A 17,778-nucleotide genomic window follows, 5' to 3' on the forward strand; every position below is an offset into this window, starting at 1 on the left:
AATCAGTCATTTGGCTCCTAAACAGCCCATGGCTTCTCCTAGTTGGGGCCTGCATTGTTACCAGCTGAATAGACAGAGTCTTTGGAGAGCAGACTCTGCAGGTGCATGACTCACGGTCTGAGTCCATTCTCACTGGCTGATAAATATCTGCATCTGCAGAACAACCCACTCCGCTCTAGGCTTCCTATTATGAAAGGTGAACCATGAAAGCAGAGAGTGAAACAGGAATCCTCTTCAACCTTCACTCTTAGTCTTCACAGCATCACAGTGGACTTATTCTATGTTCTCAATTGCAGGTAGCCGAGCAACTTATCAATCCTTTTGGAGAAGATGATGATGACTTTGAAACTAACTGGTGCATTGACAGAAATCTGCAGGTTAGAGGAGTTTTTCTTTCCTTTACAAACATTAATAATCTAAACAGACTCTGAATGCCGGCCCCTGAACTTGAGTGCTTTAGCCACAAACAAAAGAGGTTTGGCTATTCAGTATGTTGTTTCGAGGTCACGGGTCCTGGATCTCAGTTCCAGTAAAATTTAGTCCTTTTTTTTTTTTTTTTTTTGCGGTACGTGGGCCTCTCACTGTTGTGGCCTCTCCCATTGCGGAGCACAGGCTCCGGACGCGCAGGCTCAGCGGTCATGGCTCATGGGCCTAGCCGCTCCGTGGCATGTGGGATCTTCCCGTACCGGGGCACGAACCCGTGTCCCCTGCATCGGCAGGCGGACTCTCACCAACTGCGCCACCAGGGAAGCCCAATTTAGTCCCTTTTAAATACAATTTCAAGCCAGTTTTCTTTGTAGGTTTCTTTACTAACTTTACATAGCCACTTCCATCTCAGTACAGACCAATATTTTAATTCATTCTTTAATCTATTTCCTATTGCCACCTAAAAAAATTAACAATGACATAAAGTGGCAGCCACACAGTTTTATGGCTCCACTTATCCCCATTGCCAAGTGCTCTTATGCAGTGAACGACACGTATAACTCTCTGTAGCAGCACTGGTTGAAGCAAATATGAACTAGAGACATTTGTATATTCACTCATTCACACTGTGTTCTATCCCATTCCAAACCCCAGTACCCACTAAACTTATTCTTTCTTTATAAATACAATTCACATCTGAATTATTCTAACACTATAATGATGATTTTTAGGTCTCCCTTTTAGCCGTGGATGAAATGCACATGAGCTTACCCAAAATGAAGAAGGACATTTACTGGGACGATTCTGCTGCTCGACCACCGTATACACTGGCAGCTGCTGACTACTGCATACCCTCATTTCTGGGGTCAACAGTTGAAATGGGGTAAGCGTATTTTTAAAAATCATCGATATTTAGAAGAGAAGTCACTGTTCTGATCTTTTTGTGATGTGGTCCTGAAGTTACTTTCATAAGAACTCTCAATTATTAATATCTTACAATGGTAGCCTTTTCAAATTTTCAGACATAATTAATATGTCCAAGAGAGTGAGAAATTAAAGAGACTGTAGTTTCTGATTTAAATATGGTGTGTGTGTATGTGTGTTTTGAGGTAATTTGCATTGTACCTTGCTTTTATACCACAGCAAATTTTCCAGTAGTTGTGAAACTATCCTCTGTCTTTCCTTCCAACTTGAAGAGTAGTTTACTATTTTAATTATACAGTTGTTTATTATTTAGTTATGACTATCATAATGAAATGCATCTTAACAAGTATTTGTTGAGTATATACCATGTGTAGGCACTGTGTTAGACTATTCTGAGACAAGCAAGCCTTAAGATAAATTTTATCAAAAGTGTTCTCTAAGATTATATTTTGATCAAACTGACTTGTTTAGTATACAAGCCAGTGTCTGTTCAGTTGTTTTAACATAACAATCTGTCCCTATGTACTATGAGCTTTAAATAAAGGGGCTGAGGCCTGCAGTAAATCATGCACAGTTCTTGAATAATTTTATTAAATCTGATAATGTATCTGATTTTGGAGAAATGTGTGAATGTGGGGGAAGTTCAAGTATATTTGCTGAAGGCAGATGCTACAGTTTCCAAGTAACTTAAAGAGAAGAGTATGGACAAATTTAGAAAAGTAAAAAGAGCCCCTCCAAAAATTTACAGAAAAAAGAAAAACTTCTACGGAGTTTTTCTTATAACTTTTCGGCAAAACTATGGTTCGTTCTTCCCTGAGGTCAGTTCTAAGCAGATTTGTGAAGTGAGATCGTGTCTAAAGTTGCCACCTGTGACCTTCTTTCTCTTCCCCCAATACAGTTCAGCCCTCCTCTTTCTCTACTGTTAAAAATCAAAATTCAACTGAGTAAATTTTAAAGATCTTACTGCTTTATTCAACAATTCATGAATTGGGCAGCATCCAATCTAGCAAAGAGAAAGGAGCTTCAAGGGGCCATACAAGCGAAAGACTTGTGTAGGCAGAAGGGGGCAGGAAAAAGGCTGTTATACCAGGCAAAAAAGTGGGTTGGTTATTACAAGGTCACTTTCCTATAGGAGATGGCAGGGGTCTAGAAGGCAAACTACCTAAGCAGTGCTGATCAGGCAAATCCTGATTGATTGGTTTAAGATTCCATTTCTGGAAGAACCGAAACCATGTCTCCATTTGGTGACATGGGGCTTAGCATAAGTGACTCTATTTTGGGCCTGTTGTCTTGTTTTTAATACTAGTATGAGAATATCTAGCTTCAAACTTATCCCTATAAGGCTTTATTTTTAGCTCAATGTCTCCTAATCCTCAAAAATAATGGTTTGGGGTGCTCCTCCAAAATAACCTCTGAGGCTGAAACCTCTTCAAGACCCAAAGAAAAAGATGACTGAAAGTGGAATCTCAGGAATTGTGGCAAATAATGAGATGATGCAGGAGCCGGGACACTCACCTTGCTGCCCTCAAAGCACAGCTTGGTGAAGGTTGCCTACTCCTTGCTTCGGCTTCTAGATGTCTGCTAAGCCTGGGCCCTCCCGTCCAGGACCTCCTCCAGACCAAGGTACTCATCCCTACCCCAGCAGACTGCTCAGTCTCCATAAACAGTAATTTCCTGCTGTGCACTTCTCAGCCTTTTGTAATATTGGGTTGGCAAAAACGTTCTCAGCCTTTTGTAATATTGGGTTGGCAAAAACGTTCGTTCGGTTTTTTCCGTAAGATGGCTCTAGTAGCGCTTAGTTGTCTTTAGTCCTCATTCAAAACAATTTTGTTAGGTTGTATTGTGACAGCTGTCATATCAGTGTGCATTTAAAAAATACCGAAATTGGTGAAATTTTGTGTAGCCATTTTAATATTGAAGATGGAAGGAAAAAAGCAGCATTTTCGGCATATTATGCTTTATTATTTCAAGAAAGGCAAAAACGTAACTGAAACGCAAAAAAAGATTTGTGCAGTGTATGGAGAAGGTGCTGTGACTGATCAAACGTGTCAAAAGTGGTTTGCGAAGTTTCGTGCTGGAGATTTCTCGCTGGACGATGCTCCACAGTCGGGTAAACCAGTTGAAGTTGATAGCGATCAAATCGAGACACTAACTGAGAGCAATCGATGTTATACCACGCGGGAGATAGCCCACATACTCAAAATATCCAAATCAAGCGTTGAAAATCATTTGCACCAGCTTGGTTGTTAATCGCTTTGATGTTTGGGTCCCACATAAGTTAAGCGAAAAAAACCTCTTGACCGTATTTCCGTGTGTGATTCTCTACTTAAATGTAACGAAAATGTTCCATTTTTAAAACAAATTGTGACGGGCGATGAAAAATGGATACTGTACAATAATGTGGAACAGAAGACATCGTGGGGCAGGTGAAATGAACCACCAACAACCACACCAAAGGCCGGTCTTCATCCCAAGAAGGTGACGCTGTGTATATGGTGGGATTGGGGAGGGAGCCCTCTATTATAAGCTCCTTCCGGAAAACCAAATGATTAATTCCAACAAGTACTGCTCCCAATTAGACCAATTGAAAGTGGCACTCGACAAAAAGCATCAGGAATTAGTCAACAGAAAACGCATAATCTTCCATCAGGATAATGCAAGACCGCATGTTTCTTTGATGACCAGGCAAAAACTGTTACAGCTGGGCTGGGAAGTTCTGATTCGTCCACCGTATTCACCAGACATTGCACCTTCGGATTTCCATTTATTTTGGTCTTTACAAAATTCTCTTAATGGAAAAAATTTCAATACCCTGGAAGACTGTAAAAGGCACCCGGAACAGTTCTATGCTCAAAAAGATAAAAAGTTTGGGGAAGATGGAATTATGAAGTTACGTGAAAAATGGCAGAAGGTAGCGGAATAAAAGGGTAAATACGTTGTCCAATAAAGATCTTGGTGAAAATGAAAAATGTGTCTTTTATTTTTACTTAAAAACCAAAGGAACTTTTTGACCAACCCAATATATTCTGCAGTGGCAGTTTCATGGATATCTGGCAACCCTCTCAATTTTGAAAATTAATAGGAGAGGTTTTTCTGTGAGTTTGGTTTTAGATCACTGAGTAAGCTTTAAACTTCCCCTCCACTCATGTCATTAATTAATGCAAAGTATCTGAAGATCTGCCTTGTAAAAGAAAAGAGACCAGCACCATTGATAGGGCCGGGGAATCATCATAATGACTCTATTTGGACTGCAAGTACCACTTGTTCTCCATTTCTAATGTCCATGGAATTGTTTTTGCATGATGGTTAAAATGATAATTTATTTTGGTCCTCAAGATTTTTATCTTGATCTACATATTCATCCTAATCATCATAATTTTACATTCCTTTGCAAGTGTCCATGTTCTTTAGAAAGAATTAAAATACATATTTCTCCTATTTCTAAATACAGAAACATGCATTAGGAATTTACAAGACCTTGGAGAAAATATATAACCCAAATGATTACTGGGAAGATTAAACTAGATGGTAAGCATAAAAACACTCTAGATATAAATGTAGAACATTATTATCAACTAGTACAGATTTCTTATTTGTGGATGTCAAACTGAGGCACAGAAAGATTAAACAAATCTAAGCTATTTTTCATATTAAACTAACCTTGGAAATTTGGGAAAGAAAATAAAATGCTTGAGAGGAAACCAGGAGGTAGGGTGTTTAAGAATGGAGCAAAAGGGACTTCCCTGGTGGGCCAGTGGTTGAGACTCCACGTTTCCAATGCAGGGGGCACGGGTTTGATCCCCGGTCAGGGAACCAGGATCCCACATGCGCACGGCACGGCCTAAAAAATAAAAATTATTTAAAAAGAAAGAAGGGACTTCCCTGGTGGCACAGTGGTTAAGAATCCTCCTGCTAATGTAGGGGACACAGGTTCTAGCCCTGGTCCGGAAAGATCCCACATGTTGCGGAGCAACTAAGCCCGCGTGCCACAACTACTGAGCCTGAGCTCTAGAGCCCACGAGCCACAACTCCTGAGCCTGCGTGCCACAACTACTGAAGCCTGCACGCCTAGAGCCTGTACTCTGCAACAAGAGAAGCCACTGCAATGAAAAGCCCGCGCACTGCAACGAAGACCCAACGCAGCCAAAATAAATAAATAAATAAATTTTTAAAAAAGAAGTAAATGTTCTAGTTCTAGAGTCACAAAATGTTAGTGAAAATAAACAGGTCTATGATTTTTAAAAATAAATAAAGACTCATCACCTACTTTAAAAAAAAAAAAGAATGGAGCAAAAAGTTACCAGTTGTCAGAGAGAATCCTGTAGTTAAGATGGCCTATTTACTAGCAGGACGGACCAGGCACAGGCAAAGGCCAGGGTCTATTAGGCGAGGCTTTTCTGAGACGTTTAACTGGACTCTGCTAGAACCAATTGATCAAAGAAACAACTAGGCAAAAGCTCACTTGATCTTGACTTTCTGCATGAATGAGGACCCTAAAGGGGAGCCTCACAGTCCAGGAAAGGTCACTGCAGGAATTCAGGCTTTTGGAAGCCAGCATTCACAGGAATGCCCTCTGATCCATCAGTGTCGATTCTTTCAATGATTGTGCTATTAGACAAGATGTTTCTGGTTGCCTATGACAGAAAACCAACTCAAGCTAACTTAAGCAACAAGGGGTTTCTTGAGTCACATTCAGAAAGTAGTCTAGCTTTGGGTGTGACTGGATCCAGAGGCTCAGATATGTCACCAAGACCCGCATTGCCCTCCCTGTCCCTCAGTTCTACTTTTCTCTCCACTGGCTCAGGTTTCAGGAGGCTCTCCCCTCCTGACAGCAGAAAGGCAAGATGGCAGCCAGCAGCTCCAGATGTCCAACCTATCTTCTCAGCAAATCCTATGGAAAGAGCACACCTCCTTTCTAACTCTTAAAACTAAAGTACTGGATTTATTATGATTGGCTGGGCTTGGCTAACATGCCCATTCCTGAACTAATAACTATCAACAGGAAGACACAATATTTTGATTAGCTAAGGTTGGTTTGTGCATCCATCTTTGGACCAAGGAGTGTGGTCAGCCCCAACCAGCCATACGGAGTAAATGATACCTTAAGAAATATGACGGTGCTTTTACCAGGAGAAGGGTGAATGGTTTTCTGGGCTGGCAGAAACAATAGATGTCCTCTAAAATCTTAAAAGCTAATTCCCTAAGCATTGAATTGTTCACTCAAATACGACATCAATACCAAGTAAACAATCTGAAAGAGGCTCAGGGAAAAGGGAAGGTAGAAGTAAGGATTACTGTAGCACAGGTGGTTGACGATGACTGAGCCAATGAGTTCTTTGCATTAGGATGAAGACTAGGTGTCAACATGGTATGGATGCAAACATTTCAGTGTTTGCTGCTTGATGCACATGAAAAATCCTTTCCTGGATGAGTTTTTTTATTTTCTTATTCTATTTAGAACATATGTTCCCAGCATATTTAATTCAGAAATCAGATTTGCCTCATCTTTTCATATCAATGTTTCAGGTTTGTAATCACAATTCCCATGACCCAGAAATTCCAAAACCGAGGCAATGCCCTTCAATAACTGAGCAAAAGTACTATCCAAGGGCAACCTGAGAAATTACGCTGCCTCCTACATTCTTTCACATTCAGCACACTACTCATTTCCATATAAAAAGGGAATTCCTTGGAGACAATTCTTTTGTTCTCTATATTCAGGAACATGGCCAAAATATTGCCCTATTTTCTATACATTTACCAAATATACATTACTGAAATAAAGTAATTCCCCCCTCTCATTTTTATCTCAAGTGCAAATTTAAATTATCACGTTTTTCCTTGTATCTTCACATGTGGAACGTACTCATTCATTTATTCAGGCAATATTTTCTTTTAGGGCCTAGTATATGGTAGGTTCTATGCCAGATGCTACAGACAGGCAAAAACAAACAAACAAAAAAACACGCCTTTTAAGCTCACAGACATAATGAGGAGACAAGTCACAATACAATGTGGTAAACGCAGCAATAGAGAAACGCTGAGAGTCTTATGGGAACACAGTGAAGGTACACTTCACAGGGTCTGGTGAATCAAAGAAGGCCCTTAGAGTTGGGGAGTCTAATGTGCATCTTTAAGAATGAATTTAGGGGCTTCCCTGGTGGCGCAGTGGTTGAGAGTCCACCTGTCGATGCAGGGGACACGGGTTCCTGCCCCGGTCCAGGAAGATACTGCATGCCGCGGAGCGGCTGGGCCTGTGAGCCACGGCCGCTGAGCCTGCACGTCCGGAGCCTGTGCTCCGCGACGGGAGAGGCCACAGCAGTGAGAGGTCCGCGTACCGCAAAAAAAAAGAATGAATTTAGAGCTAGCACACAAGAGTGAGGGGATTCAGCAGAAGGTACATTCCAGGCCATATGAGCAAAGACAGAAAGGAATGATAGTGTATTCAAAGTGACAATTTTTAAAATTTTCAGCTTTTTTGAGGTATAGTTGACATATAAAATTATAAGATAATTAAAGTACACATTGTGGTGATTTGATATATGTATACATTGTGAAAGGATTCCCCCATCTAGTTAATTAACACATCCATCACCTTACATATTTATCTTTTTTTTTTTTTTGGTGAGAACATTTAAGTTCTCTTTTAGCAAATTCCAATTATGCAATAGTGTTATCAACTACAATCACCATGTTTTAATTAGTTTCTCAAACCCTATTCATCTTATAGCTGAAAGTTTGTACCTTTTTACCTATTTTCTCCCTATTTCCCCCAACCTCCTAGCCCCTGGCAACTGTCTTTCTACTCTGTGCTTCTATTAGAGTAACAATTTGATATGCAAGCAGAAAAGCCAAGAAATGAATCTGGAGGGGGAGGTAAGGGGGGATTATGGGGGACTTTATAGCCTGAGTAAAGAGTTTCAGCCTTTTTCCAAAACTATTAAATGACATGGTCACATTTGTGTTTTAGGCAGGTTGTCCTAGCAGCTGGCTAAAAGATGGATGCCTGGGGATAAGACCAGAGCCAGAGAGCCAGTGAGCAGGCCCCTAGTATAGTTTAGACGGGAGAGGATAAGGGCCAGACTAGGGTGGCGCTTCCAGGGATGCGGACAGTGGAGATGGCAGAAGGGACAGATTCGAGAAAGGAGAAGGAGTGAAGTATGATGGGGTGGTTGGTAATGAACCAAGGATGATAGGGAGTAGCAAGGAGGAGCTGCTGAAAGGGAAAGATGATGAGCTTCCTTTTGCGTGGGTTGCCTTTGAGCCATCTGTGGGCAATTCACATGGAGGTGGCCAGCGGGCAGGGTGCACAGAGACAAAGTCTAGGCAGGGGGATGCATTTGACTGCTATCAGTAAATGGGTGTGTTACAACCTAAAGAGTGGGTGCGGGCTTCCCTGGTGGCGCAGTGGTTGAGAGTCCGCCTGCCGATGCAGGGGACATGGGTTCGTGCCCCGGTCTGGGAGGATCCCACATGCCGCGGAGCGGCTGGGCCCATGAGCCATGGCCGCTGAGCCTGCGCGTCTGGAGCCTGTGCTCCACAACGGGAGAGGCCACGACAGTGAGAGGCCCGCGTACCGCAAAAAAAAGAGTGGGTGGGAGCACCCAGGAACTGTGTCAAGTGAGTAGGACAAAATACAAAGGGTAGAACACTGTCACTTAAAGGGTGGTAGAGGAAAAGGAGTCCTTGAGAGAGAGCAGGAATGATCACTACAGGTGCAGGAGAATAACCCAGAGAATGCCCTGTCATAGAGACCGAGGGTGGAAGTTTCAACATAAAGTCTGTAAAACACCATAGGAGTTTGCATTTTAAGGTCATTGTAGACTTAAGTGAGAGTGCTGAGCAGAAGCTAAATTGGGAGGCAAGGAGATCAAGATTGCCAACAAAAACTGTTTTCAAAATAATTTTATAATGGAAAAATTCAAACATATACAGAAGTAGAGGACAAACTATAATGAATCTCACGTAGCCATCACCCACTTTCAACTATCAAGTCATGGCCAACCTGGTGTCACCCATCTTCCCACCCACCTTTACAGTACCCACCACTGAACCATTGTGAAGCAAATATAAGCACAATACCATTTTCATGCCTAAAAAAAAAAAAAAAGACCAAAAAGTCACAATAATTCCTTAACTCATTAACTATCCATGTACTATTTTTTTGAGAAGTCTGGACTGGGGGGAAGAGATAGACCAGACAGTATCCAATGAGACACAGTCGAGGGTAATGTCATATTTTTTATTTGTTTTATAACCTTTTAGGATGGGAACACCTTAAGCATGTTTAGAGGGAAAGAGGAACCTGCCCTCCCCACCCTACCACCAATCCTTGGAATTACTTTAACCATCTCTACTGAATTTCACTTTACCGTTATGCCCCGGTCTTGTCTGGACAGACCCATTAAGACTCCCTGTGGTATTTACTGTAGTTCTGTCCACTGTATGACTTAGCATCCCTTTTATCAGAGGTCCTACGGGGGAAAATTTATCTCAGACATCTGTGGGAAAAAAGAAAGTTTTGCCTCTTCTGGGTAACTCTTACACTATTTCTCTTACAGACTGTGAATTTTATAATTGAGGAGGGTCTTTTCATTTTGGCTGCTGAAAGCTGAAAACCCAAGTTGTAGACCACCTTTAGTCAGTCTGTGAGATTTTTTAGCATGTTTCTTTTGGTCTCATCTTGTTAGTGTTCCTTATTCTAGCTCTATCATCTTAGCCTAACTTTATATATTATTGCATTGTGTTTATTTGTATAAGCTACCTCAAATCCTTTATAAGATGAAGCAAGATGTAATAAAGAAATAAATTGATAACTCTTGTTGCTCTGAGAAAGGAACAAAAAAGGACAGGCAGAGTGAAAGGAGCTTCCTGGAGGAGAGGGAAGACACAGGAGCCAGAGGAATTGACAGAGAAGGGCCTAAAGAAGACATGGGGCGGGGGTGGCAGGGAGAGAGGAGGCCTCAGAGCCTGAGCTGGAGGGAGGGAGCTGAAGATGGATGTTGTAAAGGGCGATGGGGAGATGGTGCCTGTTCAGCTAGTGAAGCAGGAACCAATGTTCTCACCACACCCAAGCATCATCATGTCTTAATCCGAAGGAAGTTATAACTAACAAAGCCCATCTTTCTCTGTTGAATCTAAGACCAAAAGCTTCTGTTTTAAAACAGCATTTTATCATTTCTAACACCAAACCAATGCTGAAGTTCCATCTCCCAATCTTTGTATGTGGCATGTTAAAAATCAACTTCAGGGAATTCCCTGGCGGTCCAGTGGTTAGGACTTCGTCCTTCCACTTCAGCTGGCATGGGTTCAATCCCTGATGGGGGAACTAAGATCCCACGTGCCACATGGTGTGGCCAAAGTAAATAAATAAAAAGCACTCAATTAGACAAAATCAGCTTCAGAATGACCACTTTGAATGAAAAAAGGCCAGTTGAAAATCTGAACTGAGCACCCAGAATAGAAATGCTTTCATAGATATACTCGTCTTAAGCATTTAATAAACCATGTTAATTATTGTAATAAACTACTAATCTCCATTTAATAACCATCCTATGAATTAACTGAACAATGAAAAGGAATCTTTCCTATTTGAACTCTGTTCCCATTACCACACCTGAGATAATTTCAGTTGAAGCTCTTTAGTTTGTTCTTTGTCATAATATAGAATGCTTTCTGATCTGCTATTTTAATTAAGGAATCTTTTCATTAGCTTAACCATGGAGACACTAGTAACCAAGATTAAGAAAACACTCATAAGCAGCCAGAAGAAGAGTTGTCCAGAAGTTGCCTATCAGGAAAACATGCACAAGCCCTAAAATGAAAAAGGTCTTCTTTGGGAAACGGTGGACACTTATGCTTGATAAACCTCACTTAACCAAAACAAACCTAGAATGCTCAAATGCAAGCCAACATTGCTGAAAATAAATTTTTTTTAAATGAGGTCCCGGCCCAGCCTACCACAGCTAGCTTGAGGTAGAATGCTTGTCTTCACATTATAATATCATGAGTTCTCTCCAAAATTCTTATTATTTTTTAAATACTTGGGATTATCCATTAGCACAGATTTTTAAGGCTCTGAGGAATGGAACACATGGAAATTAAAGACCTGAAGTCTCATAACTCCCTTTAAATCCTGTCTTGGAAATCCAAACAGCAATAATTCCTTAAAGGCATAGGAAAAACCCTAACGAAATATCCATCCATAACAGCTAAAGGATTCGAAATTCTGGAGGAGAGAGTCTGCAGCTGCTTATGAAATAGATCACTTGAGTGTGTCATGAGGGGTGTCTTCGTGGGACTGTGCTCACTCTGCCCTGCTAATCTAAAGGCAGGCTCTCAGCCTGGCAACCTAAACTGCTGACTGCAGTCCAGTTCATAAAACACTGTTGTATTATTGGCCTTTCTGCCATGGTTCAAATATGTCAAAATTTCCTCACGTTGGTAGTGATCTTAAGGAATGGGTATGTGAATTAAGGATCCACTTAACAAAGAGGAGTAATATTCAAATTTTTGTAAGAGTTCCTCCTGGTTAGGGGTTGAGGAAGTTAAGATTTATTTGGTTCTGTGAAACTACAACCACATACCCAGAAATAATGACTTTTACGTATCTATCTTCATTCCCACGGTCCTAAGAATATGTAGAAATAGTACAGTACTTTTTTTGCAGTGAAACGTACATGTATTTAATGTGCACAAAGCATTTAGGAGTTTACAGTACAGTCAGAAGTATTCTTAGTGATATAATACTTCAAATATATCAAAATACATTTTCAAGCAAGCAAAGAATTTATTAAAGTGTGGTTAAATATATTTCTAGATGGATGTTTTATTCAGTAATCCCTTCTTAGCCAACTATATTCAAATATTTTAACTTTACAAGAAAAAACATAGTCTGATTATATATACACACACACACAAACACACACACACACACACACACACACACACTATTGCATGCTTGTGCCATAAACAGCCAAAAATATCTCAAATTCTGAATCACTAACTTCTACAAAAACGTATTCTTGGAACATTGATTTTCACTTAATGTACCAGAAGGGAAAGGAGAGATGGAAACTCCCAAGGAGATGAATGTGCATTAAGTTCATAATTTTAGAACTTGCTCAGGGATTCTTTCATTTACCGGCATGGGGTCACCACTGGTGCTTAGTTTTCACCTTCTAAGTGGTATGAGAGGTATAGATGGCTTACTTTACTTTTCTAACAAAACTCTCATAGGATACAAGAGTACGGAAAGGTGGGGACTTTAACTTTGGGCCACAATTTCTTTTTGTGACAGCCAATGGAGGCCAGGTGAGATTAATGGTAATGTGAGGCTAGATATGCTTGTTCTTTAACCAGATTTGCCATAATCCTTGGTCCAAACTATCAGAAAGGCAACAGAGAGGCAGCGGGTAGGTGGTGTCCAGCTCTCTGGCCTCAACAACCTCCACTGATGCTCCACAGCTTGAAACTCTTTCCTAGCCGGTGGGGCAGGGCGCTGGGGGAAGGGGCTCGGCGGGGAGTGTTGCTGGGTGGATACAACGTTCTGTCCACTGGAGTTTTCTCACAACACTCAGCCCGCCCCTCCCAGCTTAGCATGAGGGTAATTTACTCATTTTATAAATCCCTGGCTACAGCTTTGACGGTGATTCTGTAGTGCAGAAGGTTAAAAATTACAGTGTGTGCCTCTAATGGGTTTGAAGAGTACATTTTGCTTTGTCCATGAATAAAGGCTCCTGCACGTGTGCCTCTGCCCCGACGGATTTTCTGGCAATTACTGGCTTCCTCCAAGGCAGCCGCCTGACTTTGAGTACACAAACAATTTGAAAACAATAAATCTGATGTGAGAAGTAGAATTCATCGTATTAAGTATCATTTTCCTAAATTCCTCATTTCAGTTCTGTTAAAATGACCTATCATTGGAATTTAAATTGTCAAAATTCCACTTTAAAAGTGGCCACAGAGAAGGAAAGACAAGGATCATCTAGTTTTATTCTTCAGTCTTTGAAGCTCTATAGTTACTTGATCACACTAATGAGAAGGGGTTTCCTTTGCAAAAAGCTTGCTTTGAAAAAAATACATTACAGCCATCTTCCACAGTCCTGTGTCCTGCCTCTTTGTTATGGTAACAGGAGGTGACAAGTATTCTTCTGCACCCCTGAGCATCCAAGCATCTTTTCAAGAGGCCTTAATTAAATCACAGCTGCTGGAGCCCTCAGACATTAGTCATTGGCAAGGGAGACTGAGGGGCTGACGGTTTGTAGGTGCTCAATAGGCATCTTGAAAATTGGGGGTCTTTTTTTAACACTTGAGATTGAAATCAGAACACATCCCAATCCTGACATCGATTTGACCTGTAGAAATAATGCATGCTCTGCCTCCTTCCAGACTCAACTAGAACCAACTAGCCCGCCGAGCTTAACGTGATCTATTCTCTCTCCCGCCACGTACACTTCTCCTCCCTTTCACAAATAGCCCAATACGTGCCACAACCTTTCTCATTCTCACTTTTTCTGCATTGATGATGTATATTGTGCCACCACCTGACTGGTCTTATCTTCTTTCTCTCAAAAAACCCAGCTTCCTCCCATCCTATATTTCCCCTCCACCTACTCAGTACCCTAGTCTCATCAATAAACAACTGTTGGAGTCATCCCTTCCAACATGTTAATTGTTAGGTGGCAGCTTCGAGGTGTAGCAGCATTTTTAAAGGACACGCTTGAAGGAGAAAAGGGAGAGACTTTTGGACAGACACTATTATTTCCTCTAACCGTGCGTAGTCGATGATGATTTGGAAACCATCTCTGAAAGTGTGCCAGTCATTGACAGAGTCCTTTTTATATCGTCTACTTTTCAAAGCGTTTCCATGTATATTATTCCTTTTGAACTTCCAAACACCCTTGCAAAGCAGGTAAAGTAAGTATTGTTGTACTCAAGTATGATGCTAAGCCACAGGGAGGTTAAGTGACTCTCCGAAGGTCATACAGCTGGGGTCAGCCTAGGCAGCAGTAAACCTGGCTCTGCAAGCCCCCGAAATAAATCATTCTCCTCACCACAGAGGCAATTCTCAAATTCCACCTGCTGGACACTAATGGCTGCATGGCACTTTCCATGCACATCCTCCGGTCTCTAATTACCTGCCTATCTCAGTCTGAGTGAATTCCAGAACATCAGACCTAGGTTTTTCAGCTGATCTTCTCTAAAATATAGCAATATAATGAGGGTGCTTACATTCTATCATACAATGTTTCTGCTATAATTGTTTTGGGGCATTTTAAGTGGTGTTATATTTGGACCTCAGGATTGTACTAATTCTATACTAAAGGTCTTTAAAAATCAAATAAGGGGCTTCCCTGGTGGCACAGTGGTTAAGAACCCACCTGCCAATGCAGAGGACACGGGTTCAATCCCTGGCCCGGGAAGATCCCACATGCCACAGAGCAACTAAGCCCGTGCACAACTACTGAGCCCTCGTGTCACAACTACTAAAGCCCGCGCGCCTAGAGCCCGTGCTCCGCAACAAGAGAAGCCACTGCAATGAGAAGCCCGCACACCACAACCAAGAGTGGCCCCTGCTTGCTGCAACTAGAGAAGCCCATGTGCAGCAATGAAGACCCAACGCAGCCAAAAATAAATAAATAAAAATAATAAAGTTCCCTTTAAAATATAATAAAATAAAATAGAAATCAAATAAGGAGGAGCAGAAAGTCTCAAAGGACCTAAAAGGTACATCCTTTCAACTGGGGAAAAAATAATCTTTAATGTATTCTATTCTGCATGTTTTCAGCCTTAAACCATTTTGTCCTCAAACCTCAGTTTCTGCTGTCATATTGGGAACCAGAGAAAGGAGATGGGTCTTGTGTGTTGGCAGTGAAACCTCCATCACAGAAACATTTGGAAGAAAGGTCATTAGGTCTGTCACGCTGGGGAGTTTCACTTCTGCACTTTGATAGCGTGAAGAGCTGGAGGACTTCCTTCATCACTCCAGCATGAGATTCAGAAAACTGCCCCCCCAGATCACAGACCATCAAGTGTTCTTCCAAAGACCCACTAATGGGTCTTTCTGACTAATGGTGTGGAAAGTTCCCAAGTCATTGAGATTACCTCCCCTTTTTCCCCTTTAAAAACTTTCATGGCCAAGCAGAATCTCCAGAGCTGGTTCTGGGACTCACGTTCGCCTTCTCCCAGGTTGCTAGCCCCCTGATTTTTGTTTTGTTTTGTTTTTTTGCCGTGCCACACGTCATGTGGGATGTGGGATGCGGGATCCCGACCAAGGATTGAGCCCATGCCCCCTGCAGTGGAACAGCGGAGTCTTGGCCACTGGACCGCCAGGGAAGTCCTTCTCTCCTCTCATTTTCCTCTTTGCTTCATTCCTATCAATATTCATTTTATTTGCCTTATTTCTTAATAACCCTTTAAAAATGTTCACCCTGCCAAGACCTGTCTCTTGTCTCTTAATTCTCTCCTTTGCCTTTCCCAGTTTTCTTGTTTTTTTTTTAAATAAATAAATTTATTTATTTATTTATTTAAAAAAAAGAAAGAAAGAAAGTTCCCAAGTCATGTTTCTTATCCAAAGCATTTCTGGATGAGAACATTCAACAGTGTTGCTTTCCATGTAGCTTTTCCCACTTGGACACGACTACCAAATGACACAATTCTAGTTATGCCCTCCACTCGCAAAGACAACCCACAGCTGCCCACTGCCTCTGGGGGAAAGCCCTAATCCCTCTACCTGGTATATAAGACTCTTCATGACGCAGTCCAAGGCTACCAGTTTTATGCCTGACACTATTCTGTACACTAATCCAAGTATTTCCCATTCCTCACAAACACCTGAAGTTCCCTGCTGTCTAATTTTCTCAAGTCACTTCTTCCACCTGCAATATTCTGTCCCTTCTCTGCTTATCTGTTTCCTTTGCAGTGTCAAAGACCAGCTCAACAACTTACTTTGCCCCCAATTTAGCTATTTATATACATGCCTTCTTCCTCCTTCTAAACTATGTTATACAGAACTTAATGCAACAAATGTGTTCATGGCAGATGCTCAATGCATTTAGCTGGCTATGTGGATAAATCTCACGCGTCCACACCACAGTCTCAGAGGCAGGAAGGTGCAATAGGACCTCATGGGCAGTCCTGCCCGACGTCGGTGGGTGAATCAGTAGAACATCAGCAAGAGCACTGGCCTGTTTGCTCTCTGCAACTGGTTTGTTTTTCTCCAGTGTGTGACCCAAGGCCTTAATCCTTTGCCTCAGTTGAGTGTACATATCCACTACATCAGTGCATAGTTAGAAAGTTTTTTCCTTAGGGTTCACAAAGTTTTGAAGTAACCGTAATACAAACATTTTTTTCCTAGAAGATTTTGTCATTCTGACAAGGTTGTGTGGCTTAAAGAGTAATTAAGGAAGGCAAATCCCAAATAAAAAGTGAAGATCCCAAATGGAGGACAGAGGCCTGTCCTATAAAGAGACACTGCCAGCTCCACCTCGGATTCCCAGAGCACATCCGGCACAGCAATCTTAGTGACCAACTGCTCTGGTGTCCTCCGTAACGAAATGGGTTCCTGAAGTGTGACTGGAGATCTGACCTAATGAAATGCAACAAGCAGCGTCACCAAGGCTGCTGAAGCATGAGTCTGCGTTTCTCAAGTCAATGTAACAGAATCCGAGCCGTGAACAGTGGAAGGTGGGCCAGAAGGCTATCTGGTAGCCAAGGGCACTGCCGAGGCTTTAGAATAACAGCACAAGGTTGTAACCGAATGCTATCCCGGGACATTTAGCCAGTTAATCATCTCAATCATCCATCTTTTATTCATACACATGGAGGAACAACGTTTTCTTTGGCTGCTCACTTTGCCCTTTCAGGTTACACCAATATTATGCTGTTCCAAGTTTTCCCTTTATGTCCCATAAAATGCACCTGGTTAAAGCATCTTGTCACCATGGATGTCAGTGCGAACACTGGACTAGGCTGGCCTGATCACGGGCAGGGCTTTAAGCATTTTCTCTTGGAACTTCGTTAAGACTGTATATCCACAGAGATGTGAGACAAATAACCACAGAATCTGAGGCAGGAGCCTGCCTTACTAACCAACATCCCTTACTGTTTTCTCAGTTATCCTTTTATCTCAGCCTTGAATGAGAAGATTAAAAATGGGAGGATTGGGGCTTCCCTGGTGGCGCAGTGGTTGAGAGTCTGCCTGCTGATGTGGGGGACACGGGTTCGTGCCCCGGTCCAGGAGGATCCCACATGCCGCGGAGCGGCTGGACCCGTGAGCCATGGCCGCTGGGCCTGCGCGTCCGGAGCCTGTGCTCCGCAGCGGGGGAGGCCACAGCAGTGAGAGGCCCGCGTACCGCAAAAAAAAAAAAAAAAAGGGAGGATTATTTGTTTTATGTCTGAAATGTTAAAAATTCAGCAGGATATTCT

General features: G+C 41.9%; 2 protein-coding genes across 2 annotated transcripts in view; one reads left to right on the forward strand and one right to left on the reverse strand.

The window, feature by feature from the left end:
* Positions 1–17,778, reverse strand: part of RAB3IP (RAB3A interacting protein) — a 168,523-nt gene that overhangs the window by 121,416 nt on the left and 29,329 nt on the right. The window lies entirely within an intron of this gene.
* The window catches only part of BEST3 (bestrophin 3), a 52,763-nt gene that overhangs the window by 20,654 nt on the left and 14,331 nt on the right, over positions 1–17,778 (forward strand). The window contains 2 exon segments of the mRNA XM_079936523.1: positions 297–377; positions 1,158–1,309. Of these exon segments, the coding sequence (XP_079792649.1) occupies positions 297–377; positions 1,158–1,309 (233 nt within the window).

This window comes from Stenella coeruleoalba (assembly GCF_951394435.1).
Source record: "Stenella coeruleoalba genome assembly, chromosome: 11".
In the NCBI taxonomy this organism is placed as follows: domain Eukaryota; kingdom Metazoa; phylum Chordata; class Mammalia; order Artiodactyla; family Delphinidae; genus Stenella; species Stenella coeruleoalba.